We start from the raw sequence: 19,983 nt of genomic DNA, 5'->3' as shown, positions 1-19,983 counted from the left end.
CAGATCTATGAAGCTCAATAAAATAGCCCTGCTAACTACCTCTTTGACCTCAACTTCTAACACTCCCCCTAACTCACTATAGGGCAGTCGCTCTTGCCTTTCCACTTGCCCTTCATATCGTCTAACACAGAGATCTTCACATGGCTAGCCTGTTCCTGTCATTAGATCTCAACTCTAAGGTCATTTTCCCAGGGAGGCCTCTCTTGACTATGCATTCTAATTTGCCATCTATTTCTTATTGCCATCACTCATTTCCATCACTTTTAAAATTTTTCTACATTAGAATTTGTCACTATTAAATCTTCCTGTTTATTTCTTTACTTGCCATTATCTCCCTTACTGGAAATCAAAAACGTCACCACTATATACTTCTTACTTAAAACAATATCTGATATATATCAAAAACAAACAAAAATAAAATAAACAAACAAACAAAAAAAACCCCAATAAATATATGTTGAAGGGATGATGACTAAAGGGTGATAAGAACTGTAGCTGTCCATGGTACCGTTTTGATTTATGCCTCTAAGCATCCACAGTTTGTTTCCAGTCACCAATTTCATGGTAACAATGCAGCTGACATAAATTAATATATATGTTAATAAATATAGGTGATTCTGGGAAAGCCAAGAAGTGAAGACACATCCACAGGAAAGGATGAGTATACAGTCACACACCACATCATGACTTTTCTTTCAATGACAAACCACATATATGATGGTGGTCCATAAGATTACAGGTGACCCTTGAACAACATAAGTTTGAACTGCAATGGGTCCAATTACATGTGTATGCTTTTTCAATTGAAACTTGCAGTTCAAACTTGTATCACTCTATGGTTATCTCCAAGGTTGGGAATCCCAGTATGAAAGGGCCAACATTACTTACAAGCAATTTTTAACTGCACAGGAGGTTGGTGCCCTTAACATTTATTGTTCAAGCGTCAACTGCATAAAGCAGTTGAAAAATTCCTATCACCTAGTAATGTCATCGCTTTCCTAACATCATAATACAATGCATTACTCGTGTTTGTGGTGATGCTGGTACAAACAAACCTACTGCAATGTCTATCATACAAAAGTATAGCACAATTATTATGTACAATATATAATATGTACTTGTTAGTGATAATAAATGACTATGTTACTGATTTATGTATTTACTATACTATACTTTTAATTGTTATTTTAGAGTGTATTCTATAAAACAGTATTCTATAAAACAGTATATAAAAATATGAAGTATTTGCTATAAAACAGTATGCTGTGTTACACCAGCAACAGCTTCATACATCTCATGTTTACCTTATCTCTTGATGGCATCATTTTCTCTTGTGCTTGATTTAATCTTGTGTTGTTTATACAATTAACAAGCTGTACAGGCTTGTAGCTTAGGAGAAATAGGCTATAACATATAGCCTAGGTGTGTAGTAGGCAGTGCAATCTAGATTTATATAAGTGCTCTCGATGATGCTTGCACAACATCACATATTTAAGAAGTTATCGTGTCATTAAGTGGTACATGACTGTATAAGGGTTTTCTTTATCACAGACAGTATGGAGTAAGGGAAAGAATGGCAATTGAGTCCAATAAAAGGATAAGGTTTAGGTGATGATAGTAGATGATCTGAGATAACTGGCTTCTAGTGGTGGCTGAGGCATAATGAGATTTGTCCAGAAAGTTCTTATTGAGAGTACATACTTAGTTCCATGCCCTGGTCGGCCATACTTCAGGCAGCTTCTTACTCAGATACCTTCCAGAGGAATTCGGCTGAGATTGGGGTATTTATTATCCTCAATTAAAGGATTCACTGTTATTTTGACTATATTGCGATCTATTTTCTTCTGTATCAATATGTCATTAAACAGAACAACATGGTACAAAAGATGATGTTATTTATTTCTTATAGTCCATAAGACTCAGGTCCTTCTCAAATCTGGACAATGATCAATGTCCCCAGAATTAACTTTGTCATGTGCCCCAATATCAATGTATCATGGAGATATTTAAAACTAGTAAAAACAAAATAACTTTAAAAATCCAGTAAATATGAAATACGTATGAGTATATTTTAAAGGATTATAAATATGTTAAAAGAACTATAAAAGCATCATCTATATATCACAATGTGTGATCACCACCCAGAGTCAGTTCTCTTTCCATCACCATATATTTGACCCCTTTCACCCCAATATACTTTATTAAAATAAAATAAAATAAAAAGTAAAAATATAATGTAAAACAACTACAAAAAACAAGTTAGAATTAGCAATTATAATATTTATATTGAAACATTAATATAAATTAAAATTATGAATTTAAAAGACAAAATTGGCAAGCTATTGGACATCTTGTCTATTCTTTTGAGGCACAAAACAAAATGATCCTTAACAGAAACACTCCTGATATGCCAAGCCCTTTTTGAGGCTAATTTAAACACATAAGAACTGTCTGAGTAGGTATAATCTTCACTTTATATAGATGAGGAAACTGAGGTACTAAAATAAATCAGCCTTACTAATGGTATCTGAGAAGCTGTATAAATAGTTGTCTTTGAAATGCTCTGAACTAAGAAAATCAGGTTCCATTAGGAACTGAAATAAGGCTTCAGTTCAAGATGGCAGAGTAGGAAAACACTGTACTCACCTCCTCCCATGACCATATCAAAATTACAACTAAACTACAAAACAACTATCATTGAGAATCACCTGAAGTGTAGCTAAACAGAAGTCCTATAAATAATGACATACAGAAGAAGCCACATCAAGACATGTAGAAGGGTCAGAGATGCGGAACTGTCTGGTCCCACACCCATGTGTGGTGGTTAAAAATCAGGAGGGATATCTTGGCTGTGGAGGTTCTCTGAAAAGCTAGGGGTCCCAGCTCCACACCAAGATCCCCCAGCCCAGGGATCCAGTGCAAGAAAGAGAAGTCCCCATAACTTCTGGCTGTAAAAACCAGCAGAGATTGGTGTTGAGTAAGACAGAGGGCTGCTAGAGTCCCAGGTGTTCCTCTTAAAGGACCCATGCATGGACTTACTCACTGATGGACTCACTCTCTCAGCTCTGAGCTCCAGGGGCATACAGGGAGAAACTGTATTTTCCAGCTTAAGGACAAGGGCTAGAGAGGCAGTTTTGCTCTCAGACAGAATTGCTGGCAGAAGCTATTGTTCCTATGTTGAACCCTCCCTTCATTCAGCCTGCATGAGCAGGTGCACCAGTCACCGTATCTGAGTCTCCATCCACCTAGATAACACCTTTTGCCCAACCCTGGAGATTCCCTAAGAACCCACCCCACCCAACTTGCAGGCCCACCCAAGCTGCTTCCAGGGGCATTTCCATACAAATGGCCTGTCTTGGCTCACGCTGCAGACTTTCCTAAAATCTCTCAAAGGTTCGCAAACCTCAAACAAGCAGCATCTGACCTCAACATGCCCTGTACTGCTTACTAAGCAGCCCCAAGTTAGGCACTAGTGGCAGCTGGCCTAAGTTCACAGCTTAGTCTCTCCCAGGCACCTCCACACCTAGCACAAGTGGCAACCATCTGCAGATCACTTTGTAGCTTATACCAAGTGAGTGGCCCCTGGCTGGGCACAGGCAGTGGCTGACCTTGGTCTACACCAGAGCCCCTCTTAAGAAGCCCCAGAACCACATACCTGTTGGTCAGCTTCAGACCACATCAGAGCACCACCACAAATGACACACCCAAAGGGCAGACTCAGCAGGCACCAGAGCCCCATTAAAGTGAATCCTGCTCCATAGGGTCAGCCCCTGCACAACAGCTTCTCCATTGTAGTCATAGTGAGTTCTCACAATGAATCACCCTGAGGACCAATCCCTCTCTCTGAATTGCAAACAGTAATCAAGGCTCAACTACAACAGGAGGGCACACACAACCTCATAAGGGATAAACCTGGAGGACCCAGCTCAGGTGACCAGAGAGACTGCATTACTGGGCCCCAAAGGACACCTATACATAAGACAACTCTACCAAGACTGGGAGACATAGCAGCTCTACCTAATACATAGAAGCAACACACTGGTTATAAGGATGCTCAACGATCTCAGGGAGAACTTCAACAAAGAGACAAGAAACATAAAAATGGAGACAGAAAATATAAAGAACCACTCAAATATGAAGAATACACTAATTGAAATGAAGAATACATTAGAGGGAATCAACAGTAGATTAGATGAAGCAGAGGATCGAATCAGCGATTTATAAGGTAAGTAAGCAGGAAACACCCAATCAGAACAGCAAAAAGAAAAAATAATACAAAAAATGAAGATAGTTTAAGGAGCCTCTCGGACACAAGTGTAACAACATTGACATAATAGGGGTACTAGACGGAGAAGAGAAAAAGCAACAAATTGAAAACCTGCTTGAAGAAATAATGACAGAAAACTTCCCAAACCTGGTGAAAGAAATAGATATACAAGCCCAGGAAGCGCAGAGAGTCCCAAACAAGATGAACCCAAAGGCCCACACCAAGATACGTCATAATTAAAATGGCAAAGTTTAAAGACAAAGAGAGAATCTTAAAAGGAGTTAGTTACCTACAGGAGAGCTTCCATAGACTGTCGGCTGACTTCTCAACAGAAACTTTGCAGGCAAGAAGGGAGTGGCAGGAAATATTCAAAGTAATGAAAAGCAAGGATCTACAACCAAGATGACTCCACCCAGTAAAGCTATCATTTAGAATCAAAGGACAGATCAAGAGCATCCCTGACAAGAAAAAGTTAATGGAGTTAGTTCATCACCACCAAACCAGTATTGCAAGAAATGTTAAAGGGACTTCTTGAAGAAGGAGAAACAAAAAGATAAAAAAAAGTAAGAAAAAGAATAACAAAATGGCAATAACTACATAACTATCAACAATTACTTCCAATGTAAATGGACTAAATGTTCCAATCAAAAGATATAGAGTGTCTGAATGGATAACAAAACAAGACCCTACATATGCTGCCTACAAAAGACTCACTTCAGATCAAAAGACACACAGTCTGGAAGTAAAGGGATGGAAAAAATATTTCATGAAAATAAAAACAAACAAACAAAAAAGCTGGGGTAACAATACTAATACCAGACAAAATAGATTTTAAAACAAATGCTATAATAAGAGAGAAGGAAGGACCTAGTAATTCCACTTCTGGGCATTTATCTAAAGAAACTTAAAATACTAATTCAAAAAAACTTATGCATCCATATGTTCATTGCAGCATTATTTACAATAGCCAAGACATGGAAGCAACCTAAGTGCCCATCAATAGATAAATGGATAAAGAAGAGGTGGTACATATATACAATGGAATACTTCTCAGGCATTTAAAAAAAGAATGAAATTCTGCCACTTGCAACAATATGGATGGACCTAGAGAATATTAGGCTGAGTGAAATAAGTCAGACGGAGAAAGACAAATATGATACAATTTCACTTTTATGTGGAAACTAAAAAAAAACCAAAATAAACAAAACAGAAGCCAGATGAGAGGGGGGTTAGAAGGATGGGTGAAAAGGGGGAGGGGATTAAGAAGTACAAATTGATAGTTACAAAATAGTCATAGGATGTAAAATATAGGATAGAGAATATAGTCAATAATATTGTAATAACTATTTATGCTGTGGGATGGGTACTAGATTTATCGGGGTGATCACTTCGTACATTATATAATCACTATGCTGTACACCTAAATGTAACATAGTGTATCAACTGTAATCGAAAAATTGAAAAATTATTTTAAAAAATAACTGAAATAAATATTTTTTGGTTTCTGAGCTACATATATGTTGCTAAAGTACAAAACAATTTAATAATTTATAAACTTAGTTATCATTAAATGATCAGCCCTAAAATAATACTTTTACAATGTATTTTAGATAGCCAGCTGTCCACTTGTTGCAATGAAAAATGTCTCATCAAAAGTATATAACATTCTGTAATTTCTTCTCCACATTCAGGTGACAATGACAAACTGCTCAAGTTTCCACCTTATATTCCCATCATCATTACGTGTTTGAAAAATCAATATCCCTCTTGCAGCTAAGGATTACAAATGCAACCCACATTCTTCCTTTTCATTTCTTTTTTTTCTCCATCTGTCCTAGCATTTCCCTCTCATTATTAACCCCCTAGTCTTTCCTCTCCCTTTTCACTTGTTCTCTCCCTGAAGCAATATGTATCCACTTATGACGACCTCCCAGCCCTCACCCTCACAACCAACTAGAAGCAATATTTTTACTCATTTTCTAATAGGTTAAGCTACTAGCCAGCAGGCTGCAGGGACTGACTGACACACACTAGGGTGAATGCAAAACCACCGTGGAAGCTGTGTTTGGTAAGAAGCAAGACAACAGGTGAGAGAGGCACGTGGATCAGTGACGCCGCCTGCGCAGTGCTGGACTGTGAAGTCTCACGGAAGAGTCACGGTGCATTATCATACCTAAGCATGTAAACATGCCAGAAATAAGGAAATGGACAAGGCTGGTGATATATTCCATCTCCTGATGGTTGTTCCTTCCTTCCAGTACAAAATATGCACTGGTTGTTTTTCGGATATGAAAAGATAACAGGCACCACTTTTTTTTCTCCAAGTTCCCTTAAAATTCCTGTTAATTTCCACATGTTTTCAGAATGCAGGAGCCTAATCAATAGAACCAAATCTCAATTTGGCCACAGAATCAAAGCAAGAAACAGAACTCCTTCTAGGAGTCCATTCAAATTAAATATAGCTTTATTTTTGCTACTATGGTAACTTTAAAAAGTACAATGGATAAAGTATTTATTGACAAACACAAAACAACATGATAACATTTCATTAATTCATAATCAAAGATGTTACCTTTTTCACATTGTTGACATCTACTTATAAATAGGTTATTAAATAGTCATTTTTAGAACAACTACATCGTAGAATCATGGATAACACAGAGAAATTGAATACATCCTTTAGAAATAATAAAGGTTACTGTTTTATGTGCTAGGTTTTCGGTTAGGCACTTGACATTTGTCAACTCATTTAATCTTCACAAAACAATGTAGTGCTGGAATCACCCTCATTCTACAGATGAGGAAACTGAGGTTGATTCATAGGTTGATGATGTTGTTAGCAAGTGATCAAGTCAGAATTAGAACTCAGATTGCCAAAGAGAATGCTTTTTACACCAGTTTATCTCTCTATGATGACAGTAAAAGGAAAATCCAGAATTCAACAAGCATAGCCTGAGTGTCCCCTGCATGCAAGGCAGAAAGTAGAGTATGCTGGAGAATATAAATATTGTCAGACATAGACAGCTTACAACCTAAAATAACAGATATTACATAACCATATTAATAACTATAATATAAAGGAGAAATCTACAGATGTCAAAAATAAGTTATTTGAATGCTAAGAGTAAGGAAGATTATGTCTGGCAGAAGAGGACTGAATACGACCCTAGGAAGGAAGTAACATTTGAATTGGGCCTTAAATCCTATAGAATTAATAGTTTTCCACCAACGAGTTGCTCACTAACATTTGGAAAAAGTATATCATCTCCTATACCACAGAGGGTATTCATCTCATTTAGAATTTAGTGTCTAAAAACTCAGAGTGGCTCTATATGAACCCTAATCTGGTCTCAGTTGTTGAAAAAAGCTGAACATCTAAAATGATATGTTAAATTATGCTTTGAGCCTAAAAGTTTAGAAACTAACACTTTGGAGTCTTGTTACAAATGAATTCATTTTTGCCTTTTCTCTAAGCTACCAGTTTTCTGTACAGGATAAAACATTTTCTCATCTGAAAATATTTCCAATTAGACACATATTGATGTGGATTTCACCATCAGTATTAGGGTTCTAATTTCTTTATTCCACAGATCTGAGGTCAGTAAACTTCACCAAAAATCCAACCTACCATCCATTTTCAAAAATAAGGTTTTATTAAAACATAGCAATGCCCACTTGTTTTCATATTGTCTACGGTTACTTTTGTGCTACAATGGCAGAACTGAGTAACTGCAACAGAGACCATATGGCATCAGATCTAAAATATTTACTATCTGACCCTTTACAAGAACGCATTTTCAGACCCCTGCCATAAACAATTCATTCAGGAAATATTTATTAAAAGCTTATAAAGGTAGGTAGCAGGTAGGCAACTAGTGTGGCTTGCTGGCTGATAGACTGTAGCCTCAGTAAACCAAATTAAAAATTAATTAACAGTGCATTGTATTCTTCATTATAATTAATCATCACATGTAAGGAAGAACTTGAACTTTTGCTGTGGAAAAAAAATCCAGTAAGTGACTCAGGATGTAGTATTATTAGGAAGTACTCTATTCTTACTACTTCTCTACTAGCTAACATTTATGGAGTACTTACTGAGTGCTAGAACTGTAACACACACTTAATATAAGCAGAATATGTCATTTATTCCTCACTACAACCCTAGGATGTAGGTGCTATTATTATCCTTATTTTACAAATGATAACATTAAGACCTGAAGTGATTTATTTCTGAGGTCCCAGCTTGTATTTGTTAGAGCTGGGACTTTATAGAAGATGCTTTTATCCCTGGAGACATTCAAGCAGAGACTGGTTAATTTCTTAAAAGGTTTAATGGTTTATACTTTTAAGAGAAAGCAAAAAAACTAATGGCTACCGTTTATTGAAAGGCTGCTGTGGATCTGACACTGTTCCATATGCTTTACACACATGTCTAATTTTCATATAACCCTACAAAGTAGGTATAAGTTCCCGCTTCTACAAATGATGAAATAGTAGAGATGGGTTATTTGATTGACCAAAGGCATATACCTAGTAAGTTGCAAAGCTAAGATTAAAACTTAGGTCTATCTGACTTTCGATTATACCAAGCTATGTCCATTTTTAAAAATCCTAGCTGTACTTCTATAGTGTATGAAAAGGAACCACATTTACAAATGAAAGCAGCAGATATTCAACACCTAACAATAAAATATCAGGCAGGGCAAGTAATGAAAGAATAACCTATGCAATTAAAACAACAAAGGGAAAAACAGGGAAATATGAGATATATTTCTAAATGTAAATACAGAATCCATTCCTAACTGCAGCTAAGATCAAACTCAGAATAAGCAACAATAGAATTTGCTGGAGACACTAAAATAATCTGAAAACTTCATTAATTCTCTTAATAAAAATGACAATCCATTAACATTTAGCATATATCTCTGACATAATCAGATATCCCATTTTCCATGGGAGAGGGGCCTGGTCAACCCATTTCCACACTGTTGTTGAAGAAACATCTAAAGATGGAAATGTAAACAATACTGATCTCTTAGGAGGCATACTTCAATGACAAAGAGAAAAAGGAAAAAGAAACAAGGGGCTCAGGCCATTACGTTCAGATAGACCTGAGATGGAACATGCATCTCCGCTTCTTCATAACTGTCAACATAAACAAGTTAATTAACTTCTCTGCACCTCAGTTTCTTCATCTAAAAGATTACTTGTGAGAGATGCTATAGAGGCATCAAGCATGCCTTCCCAGAACACGTCCAACCTAGGGAATTATTCTTTCAGTAATAATCATTTCTCCTCAGGGAAGGTCTTCAAGAGAAAATATTTTCTCACTTATTCCCTTTCCCACTCTGCATATAGTCTCCATATGTCTCTAGTTTGGAAGGCATGAAAAGTATTTATTGTGTACCTGCTATGTATGGGTGGGTTAAAGATGTTGAAATAAGGTAGAACATTTCGGGTGCTGGAAAGGACTTATGGGCACGCTCAGAATCTGGAAAGTTGATGTATGTTCCAGGTCTTGGCAATCACACTAGTTGTTCAGTATGACAGAGGGCAGAGTAACAGGAACCAGATTGTAGAGAATTCTCCAACACCATGTTGAGGAATTAGGATCCTGATAAGATTAGCACATCGTGCATAGCACTAAAAACTCATAACATGCAGTATATATTCTACTCTGTCAAAAAATACTCTATGCTCATGCACTTGTCAGCTCTAACATAGTCAAATAGTTACTCCCTTTACAACCTAATTGACCAGAATCCTATTGACTTGATTGATGGCTTTCCTTTCTCTGGTAGGCATGAAAGCATCACTTTCTGCAACAGAACTCATTTCATGAGATTTGAAATAAAGTCTTACAATACTTCTTACAAGTAGCTATCTACATACATAGTCAGAAAGCACAGAACAGGGTTCTTTGGGAAAGACACAATCAGAGAATAAGAAAAAACTATTAGAAAGTAAAACTATGATTGCTAAAACATAAAAATAAATAAAGGATTGGAAAATAAATTAGATAATAAAGTACAAAGATATAAAAAAAATAAAAAGACATAAAAGATGAATATAGGAACTTCAACATTTAATAATAGATACTCTGGAAAAAAGAAGGATGAAAATGAAAGAAAGAAATCAAAGAAAAAAATAGAAAAGTATTTTCCTAGAGCTGAAAAAGGATACAATATTTTTTATATTAAAAGGGGCAACTAATGTGCACCATGATACAATTTTTAGAACCCACAACTAGACATAAAAGTTTAGAACACCAAAAATGCAAAAATATGGAAGAAAGAGCATAGGGGCTAATACCTTCATTTTCCAAAATAGGAAGTCAAGAGATACTGTCTAGGGGTGGCCAGTTGGCTCAGTTGGTTACAGCACAGTGCTCATAACACCAAGGTTGCCAGTTCGATTCCCTCCACAACTAAACTGACAACAACAACTTGATTTGTTGCTGATGGGTCCTGGAAAAACACACTGTTCTCCAATATTCCCCAATAAAAATAAAAAAGAGAGAGAGAGAGAGAGATACTATGTAAAGTTGATGAAAAAAACATAGAAATATAAAAATATTGTTTAAAGTTATTTAATTATATTATTTAAAGCCACAAAGCTAACCAGTAAAAACTAAAATTTATCATAAAAATGATAAGTTTGAGATTCACTCTGGGGTGAAGCATTACTTTATTGTAGTAATGTTCAGCCATATAACCAGCGAATTAACATAATTTGTTAAGTGATATTTTAAGAATACTGTTAAAGGGCTATGTTATCATAGAAACTCAATATATAGTGCACCCAGAACGAAACTTGAGATTCTGAAACTTATGTTCTAAAACCCCAAATCCATGTAAAAGAACAGAGATAGAAGACAACTTCAAAGAAATATTAGAGACACCATGTAGGGTGTCAGAGGGCACTTGTCTTATTAGGGAGCCAACTTCATAGACGGGGTAGATGCCTGACCACCGAAAGCTGAAGCTGAATAATAATGAATGTCAACTATAATTTAATATATATGTACTCACAGGATATGGAGTAAAGTATAGGGAATAGAGTCCATGGAATTGTAACAGCTATATACGATGTCAGAGGAGTAGTAGATTGGGGGAGGGAGGGTTATCACTTTCCGAGGGGTGGAAATGTCTAACTATTACATTGCTTTGTCTAACAGTTACATTAGTTTCAGTTACCTGAAACTAATAAAAAAGAAAATGTATGGAGGTCTCTGGTTTTAATGTTGCTAAGTCCACACTACCACTATTCAACAGTGTAATGGTGGATCCAACCAATTCTATAAGTGATAAAAGTCAAATTATTACGAACATTGACAAGTCAGAGACATGATTACTATTATTTCCAGCTGATACAACTGCCAAACTAAAAAATGAACTTAAACATTTCTATAAACCACAGTGATCCATAAGATAACAAGATGTAGGATAAATATACAAAAGTCATCAGTTTTCCTATCTACCAGCAACAACCAGTTAGAAAATACAATGGGAAAAATATCTATTCACAATAGAAACAAATATTATGAAATAATCAAGAAAAAACAACAAATGTAGATAAACTTTTTTTTTATAAACTTTTTAAAAAAACTATACACCTATTTAAAAGCATAAAAATGACTTGAAAACATAGACATTTATATCATGCTCCTGAGTGGGAAGATTCACTATTGTAGAAATGCCCATTTTCTCCTGCTGAATCTCTAAATTTGACACTATTCTAATACAAGCTCAACAGGTAAAATCTAAACTTGTAAAACTCTTAGAAGAAAATATAGGGGAAAATCTTCATGACATTTGATTTGACAATGATTTTTTTGTCAAAAGCACAGGCAACAAATACACAAATAAATGAATTGTACTCAATCAAAAACTTCTGTGCATCAAAGGACACAATCAACAGAGTGAAAAGGCAACCTAAGAATAGGTTAAAATATTTGCAAATTTTATATATGATAAGGGATTAACTAACTCATGGTCACATGAGACATCATGATTTTTTATAACTCATGGCATTTGTTTTCGTAAAATATAAAATCTTTATTAGAAAATTGGGTCTTGTTTTAAAAAATTCAAACAATGTGTATGTATATGAAGTAGGAAGTTAAAGTCCCCCTGGAACAGTAAACCTTAGATATAACAATTTTTAACAGTATAGTATACTTTCTAAGCACATACAAATCGATATTACACATAATTTAATACAATTATATAAGGATGGTTTGTACTATACATACTGTGCTTTCACCTGCGAATTCTACCAAAATTGTCAATGTTGGTTTCAGAGGCCAAGAAAACTGAACAGAAAAGATCAGTTTGCATTTGTATAGCAATAAATTTATACAGAAATTTGCATTTATATCATAAGATCTTAATCACAATCTTATAAACAGGAACTAGCCTTCTCATTTTAAAGAATAGGAAGCAGAGGGTAAATTAATTTTCCAAGATTATACAGCCAACAAATAGCAATCAGGACAATTCAACTAAATTGTAAGGCTTACCAGGGCAGAAACCAGGTAGCATAATTCTTATTGTATATATTCACAAAATCTGGCACAATATTATAAGAAACATGAGAGAATGATAAATGTTTTTACTTTTTTCTGCTTTATATCCTACATATAATAAAGTCAATAAATATTTTTGGAACAAATGGATGGATGAATGCGTAGAATACAGAAATGTGGAAGGATTCTAAATGAAGTGATATTCTCATGAAGCCATCAATTTTTTAACCTGTAGGATAAATAATATATTCAGCAGCTCAACTGCCCCAGAAACACAATGAAAAATGATAAATCAATTGAATACACACTTGACAAGAGTGATACCAATAATTACTGATATCCTCTTTAACAAAGAGATGTTACAGTGACAAATACTGGGCAGTAGACAGTTCACAAGTTTACTGTGAGAAACTGGGCCCTCTTCAAAACATTTTAATTTCATAGAAAAGTATTCACATGAGTTTTGAATCAAACATAATAAGCAAATTTGGGCAAATTACTTAATCTCTTGAAACTCAATTTTCTCAAAGTCAAGTGAAATTTGAAGTGAGATGGTGAGCTAAGGAGTGCAAAGTGCTTACTTGTCACTGTACCTGGCACGTGCTGGGCACTCAGTAAGTGCTTGATATTCTTGTTAACATTTGTGGGGACAGAGCCCCAGAAAGCAGTTTCCAGGCTCTCGGCCTCACATAGAAAGGTGCTGGCTCAGGTAGTAAATGGCCATCAACTATGATTGGATGGCCATCAGCTGTGGCTAGTTGGCCGTCAGCTGTAACCAGTGAGCCATTGGCCACTAATATAACTGCCATGGCTACGCTAACAGAAAATGGGGGCTAGCAAGAAGATGGTGGCTGGCAAGCGCGGATTGCTGTTAGGACGGCGGGTTGCAGATTGTGTGGATCCTGCTTCCTGTGTCTCCAACCCAGCCGCCAGTGAGAACATAGTAGTATGACTCCCCTACCTATGGCTCCATGGGTGTTCCTTTTTGGCCTCACCATATCCTGCGTTCTTATGTGGGGAGCAGGAGCAGAGACCCCGTATGACACCCTGCATGACAAATGGCGCAGCAAGCAGGGTCTCCCGCATGACACATTACTATTATCATTATCATAAAACTTTCCTAAAATATACAAAATGGAGCCTTTCCAACAGTAAAGTTTTAGTTCAGTTATTTTAAAATTTATAAAAATGACTGCTTTATAAAATCATAAAGACCTAGATAAAGGTAAAATACATTTTTTTGTAAATGCCTGTATCTCCTACTTTCTGTCTAGATACAGCCAACAGGCACCTGTTCCCTGAATATGTAATACATGAAATGTCTACTGACCTAATCTCCACAGCCATTGCATTAGTGTCCTTTAGCCATTGTAACACATCACCACAAACTGAGCTGCTAGAAACATTAATTTACTCTCTGACAGTTTTTGAGATCAGAAATCTGAAAGGAGTTCTGCAGGGCTAAAATCAAGGTGTCAGCAGGACTGGCTACTTCTGGAAACTCTAGGAGAGAATTTGCTCCTGCCTTTTCCATTTTTAAGAGGTCACCTGCATTCCTTGGTTCATAGCTCCTTCTTCCATCTTCAAAGTTAGCAATATAACTTTTTTAAATTCCTGTTTTCCTCACCATATCTACTTCCCTTATTATAAGGGAACATGTGATTACATAGGGTCCACCTACCATGTTTCCCTCAAAATAAGACCTAGCAGACAATCAGCAGTAATGCGTCTTTTGGAGCAAACATTAATATAAGACCCAGTATTATATTATATTATTATATATTACATTATATTACATTATAGTTATATTACAATTATTATGCTTGTATTATTATTATATTATATTATATTATATTATATTATATTATATTTTATATTTTATATTTTATATATTATATATTATACTATAAAGACCCGGTCTTATTTTACTATAATATAAGACCGGGTCTTATATTAATGTTTGCTCCAAAAGACGCATTAGAGCTGATTGTCTGGCTAGGTCTGATTTTTGAGGGAAACACGGTACATAATCCAGGATAATCTCTCCATCTCAAGATCCTTATCTTAATCACATTTGCAAGGTCCCATTTGCCATATAAATTAACATATTCACAGGTTCTAGAGATTAGAACACTGGATATTTATGGTGGGAGGGAGGCATTGCTCTCTCCTCATGGTCCATCCTCTATTCCCCAAAGATCCATATCCATTCACATGTGAACTCCATTCACCTCATCTCAACATCCCCCCAGTGTTAAGTCATTACAACATCAACTTAAACTCAAATTTTCATCTAGATATCATCAGCTCAAAAGTCCAAAATCTGATCACCTAAATCAGGTATAGGTGAAACTCTAGGTATAATCCATCCTGAGACTAAATTACTCTCCATCTGTGAGTCTTTGAAACTAGAAAACGAGTTATCTGCTCCCAAAACACAATGGTAGGCTTAGGATAACAATTGTAGATACTCCTATTCAAAGAGGGAGAAATAAAAGAAAAAAAGGGAGTCAACAATCATAAGCAATTTCGAAAACCAACTGCCCAAACCCCACTGGGTTTCAGGCCTATGAATCACCCTTTGTAGTTCTCAGCTCCACACTCTGGGCCCTCAAACCATGACCTCTGAGTCTTACTTCCTATTTCATAAAGGTTAGCATATATTCGCAACTGAGTCATTTCATAATCCTGTGTCTTGCCTGTAAGAACCCATTCCTTTAGGAAGGGTTTAGGAAGATAAGAGTCTTGTTTTATCTTTTTCCTGTTCCTTTCAGTCCAAGCCGGCAATGTCTCTGCTAATATACAAAACTCCAAAATGTTGTGGTATCCTATGTACGGCATGGGAATTCATTCCATTAAGCAAGAGGCTCCCCCACAGGTTTTTCTCAGCTACTCCCATCTCCTGATGGTGCTAAAATGAATGAGGAGATCTATGAGACACATCTCTCATCTCTTTAAAGAACTTTCCATGTGATTGAATAACCTGATATTTTGATCCTACTCAGGCATTAGAAAAAAGGTGTCCAGCCATACTTTTGTCTTTCTCTCCAGAACACACTTTCTTGACAGTGAATCTACACATTTTAGCATCTTGTTTCAATCTGGATAGGCTGAGAAAATCCCAAATCATCATGTCCTGGTTCCTCTTTGCTTAAAAGTTCTTCATTCAATTGATCTCTTTCTTCTCACATTTTGCTGTAGACAACAAAAGGAACCAGGCTGCACCTTCAAAATTCTGCTTGGAAATCTCCTGAGCTAAATATCCAAGTTCCCCACTTCCTACTTCTGCTTTCTACACAACTGAAGACCACAATGCTGCCAGACTTTCCACTACCACGTAACAAGTATCTCCTTTCCTCCAGTTTTCAATCACATGTTCTTCTTCTACTTTTCAGTCCTTACCAGAAGCCTCTTTAATATTCACATGTCTACCAACATTCTATCTATGATGATTCAATGTTCTCTAAGATAACACAGGTTTTCTCTACCATTCTCCTCAGTTTCTTTTGAACCCTCACGAGTAGTGCCTTTAATATCCATGTTTCTTCATTCTGTTTATGACAATTCGGGTATGCTCTAAGACAAAATAGGTTTTCTCTACCATATCACTTCCTTTTCCACCCTCACCGGCAGAATCTTTAAGATTCACATATCTGTTCAAGGCAGTCTAGTCTTTTTCTACCATGCTATTCAAAATTCTTCTAGCCTCTGCCCACTGTCCAATTCCAAAGCCATTTCCACATTTTAATGTATTTGTTACAGCAGCATCCCACTTCCAGGGCTGCTGTGACAAATGACCACAAACTTGGTAGTTTAAAACAATACAAATTTATTCTCTTATGGTTCTGTGTGTCACAAGTTCAAAGTGATTGTCAGTGGTCTAAATCAAAGTGTTGGCAGGGCTGGTTCCTTTAGCAGGTCCTAGGGAAGAATCCATGCCTTGTTTTTCAGGCAACTCCATTCCTTGGTTCATGGAGGCATTACTTCAACCTCTGCTTCCATCATCACACTACTTTCTCTGACTCTGACCCTCCTGCCTTTCTCTTATAAGGACCAGAATGATTACATTGGGCCCACCTGGATCATCCAGGCTATCTCCCCATCTCAGGATCCTTAACTTAATTACATCTGCAAAATCCCTTTTGTCATGTAAGGTAATATATTCACAGGTTGTAAAGATGAGGATGTGGGCCTCTTTTGGGGGAGTTAATCTGCCCACCATGTGTTAATTAGTAACTGAATTCTGTTTAAAATGTTTAACCCATCTTTTCAATTACAATAGTTTTAAGCAATGCCCCCATTGCCTGCCCAGTTGACTGACCTATCATTTCCGCATTTCAAATGTTGGTTCTTTTAAAAGTTTCAGCAAGAAGAAATTCAGCAACGAAATAATATTATGTATTGAATCATAATTTCCAGGGCTGTTAATTTCTGAATAATTCCTTGACTCATTATTATTGTTTGAAGTATTTCCAAAATATGTAGAAGTTTTATTAGAGAAGAAACTAATTAAACCCCTATCACAAAACCATAACTATTCTGGGGTTGAAAGATATGCCTAAGGATCATCTCAATTTCAATGATGATAAATCAGGCACAGTGAGATTAAATGATTTACCCAGTGACATAAACTCGAGTGTAGAGGAGAGGGAGCATAAATGTATTGCAAGAATATCTAATGAAACTCTATGGAAATCTGTTCTAAGAGCAAACTGAAAAGCTGAGGCATTTACATGAGAAGAATTAGGTAGAGTTTTGTTTAGCCATCTGAGCTTCTTAATTATTGTGGCAAATACTAACAAGGTAGCTTTCTAAATAGTAGAGGAATTGCAGATAAACTTCACCAGATTCATGAAAACAGAGGCATTTGCCAAAATGCTACACATGATGGTTATCAGGCCAAATAACAGAGGTTCTGCTGTTGTTTGTCTAACAACTAGATTAGGAAAAAATTCTGAAAGTCCATAGGCCCTACAAGTAATAAATATAGTTTCTGGTTTCCCTGAAGACAAAGCAATTAACTTGGTGCCCTAAAGGAACCCTAAGACAAATATCTGGTAATAAATGTGTACAGCATAAAAGTGATTTTAAGAAAATTGGTATATTTCCACATTACTTTTTAAAAGCACCTAAATTAAATTATACTGTGTCCATGCTACGCACTCCTTTCAAAAAATACCCACACCACTTGGATACCTTTAAAATATTAGTTTGATTAAAATGTAAGTTTTTGCTAATTATAAGATAAGTAATAGAGCCATGAAGTAGAAATTAAGATACAAGGACTTTGAGCAAGCTAGTAAGAATTGCTATTGTTACATGAATAGGCCTTTCAATAAATAAAGGAAAAATACTCATATTACCATAAATAACTAGATATTTCAATATAAAGAGAAGTAAAATGTTTGTTTTGATCTATAGAACAGACTGAAGACTAAAAACTAGGGCTGTGTGTGTGTGTGTGTGTGTGTGTGTGTGTTGGGTATATTGTATCAATAAAGACAGTTAAATTTTATTGCACTGATATCATTTATAATAATTGGCAAAATTTTTCAGACTTTTTTATATACAATCTGATAGTGGGCAAAGAATAGAGTATAACACATGTAATGTTTGAGGCTCTTTTCACTGCAGAGTCCCAGTACAGATGTCTAGGGAAAAAGTTAAAAATCTCAGCAGCAATTTGAAGGTGTGTCAAAATGTAAAAATTATCATGACTGTAAAAATAGGCACTGCTAATAAAAAATAGCTTCATTCTTCCTGTTAATAGAAATAATAACTATCCTAATAAAAATACAAAGTATAAAGAAGAAAATTAAAATTACAACATCCAAATAAGCACTTTAAACATTTCACTGAACATAGTTCCAACTCAAACACACACATACATGATTTTACAGAAATTGGACCATGCATATAATGCTAGTTTGAAATTGCTCCTTTTCTTTAAAAGTCAGCGGTATCTTTTCATTTCAATAAATATGGAACTATATAATCATTTTTTATAGATACAGAATATTCTATTATAGAAAGCTCTATAATTTATTTAACCAACCCCTTATTGTAAGATATTATTCTTGGTTATTGTCTTTTTGATACAATAAACTTTGATAAACATCCTGTACTAACCTGTTTACCAACTTGTCTAATTCTCTCTTTTAAGGTAAATTATCTATAATTAATTCTAGTTTCGACAATTAGAAGTGGTGGGTAAGAGAGTATGTGTAAACTCAGACCTAACAGAAAATTCTTTTTGAAAGCAATTGGCCATTATGTGTTAAGATGCTTAGATGGGGTCCTAGGGGGAGGGGTGCTCTGCTGAGCTGTGGCAGGCAGAGTGGTGTGGTGAGGGAAGGTGAGGTGGAGGAGACAGCGTCCCTGCTCTGAGGGAGGGGCTGTTGGGCAACAAGGACAAAGGGGTGTGTGATGGGAACAGGTCACAATGGGCAGGAGAGGACTAAAGCTGTCCCGAGGTGGTTTAGGCCTAGATGGAGGCTTTGGTTTCCAGAAGAGAAGAGCTCGGGATATGTTTCACATTGGAGGTTGCTGAATCAAAGACAAGGGGCTGTTGTGAACCAATGTGTCTAGCTCAAAAGGAAGTGTCCCACGAGGGAACAGCAATATCTGTGCACCTGGACTTCTGTGTACCCTGACATCTACTGGGACCCCGATATCTGCACACCCCAACATCTCCACGCTCTAGACAGGGCACAGTCTGATCTGAGAGCTGATCTTGGTCTCTTAACACCAAGCAGTCAGTAATCAGTGACTCCACCCTGTCCTCAGTCACTCAGAGACAAAAAAGCCCGCAGAAGACCACCTGCGAGAGAGAGCTGAGGAACAGGATGCTTTGCAAGGTGTGGTAAGGAAGGTGCGGAGGAGCCCGTAGGAGCTGCCTTGATAAAAGAGAGGCATGGACGGCCAATCTGTTACCGTATTACACAGCCCAAAGCAGCCCTGCCACCGGCACGGTCAGTACCTCCGTGGGAAAACTGCAGCGACAGCTGTACAAGGGGGAGTATGCTATGTTCAGGTATGCACCAATGTTTGAGAGCGACCTTATATAGGTCAGCCAAAGAGGAGAAATGATGGACGTGCACAACCATGTTAGAATGGTGACCGTGGGCGTCGTCCACACCAGCCCCCACCTCACACTGCCAGATGTCGTGCTGCTGGCCCTACCAGCTGC

General features: G+C 36.6%; 2 protein-coding genes across 18 annotated transcripts in view; one reads left to right on the top strand and one right to left on the bottom strand.

Moving 5' to 3' along the window:
* ANKS1B (ankyrin repeat and sterile alpha motif domain containing 1B) overlaps window positions 1-19,983 on the bottom strand; it is an 895,010-nt gene that overhangs the window by 660,073 nt on the left and 214,954 nt on the right. The window lies entirely within an intron of this gene.
* Window positions 1-19,983, top strand: part of GARIN6 (golgi associated RAB2 interactor family member 6) — a 53,068-nt gene that overhangs the window by 31,649 nt on the left and 1,436 nt on the right. The window contains 1 exon segment of the mRNA XM_019732074.3: window positions 19,666-19,982. Within this exon segment, the coding sequence (XP_019587633.3) occupies window positions 19,666-19,982 (317 nt within the window).

Source organism: Rhinolophus sinicus, chromosome 1 (assembly GCF_057876585.1).
Source record: "Rhinolophus sinicus isolate RSI-liver-muscle chromosome 1, RSI-T2T, whole genome shotgun sequence".
NCBI lineage: Eukaryota > Metazoa > Chordata > Mammalia > Chiroptera > Rhinolophidae > Rhinolophus > Rhinolophus sinicus.
The sequence above is the reverse complement of the archived record's forward strand: the minus strand, read 5'-3'. Positions and strand labels throughout refer to the sequence as shown.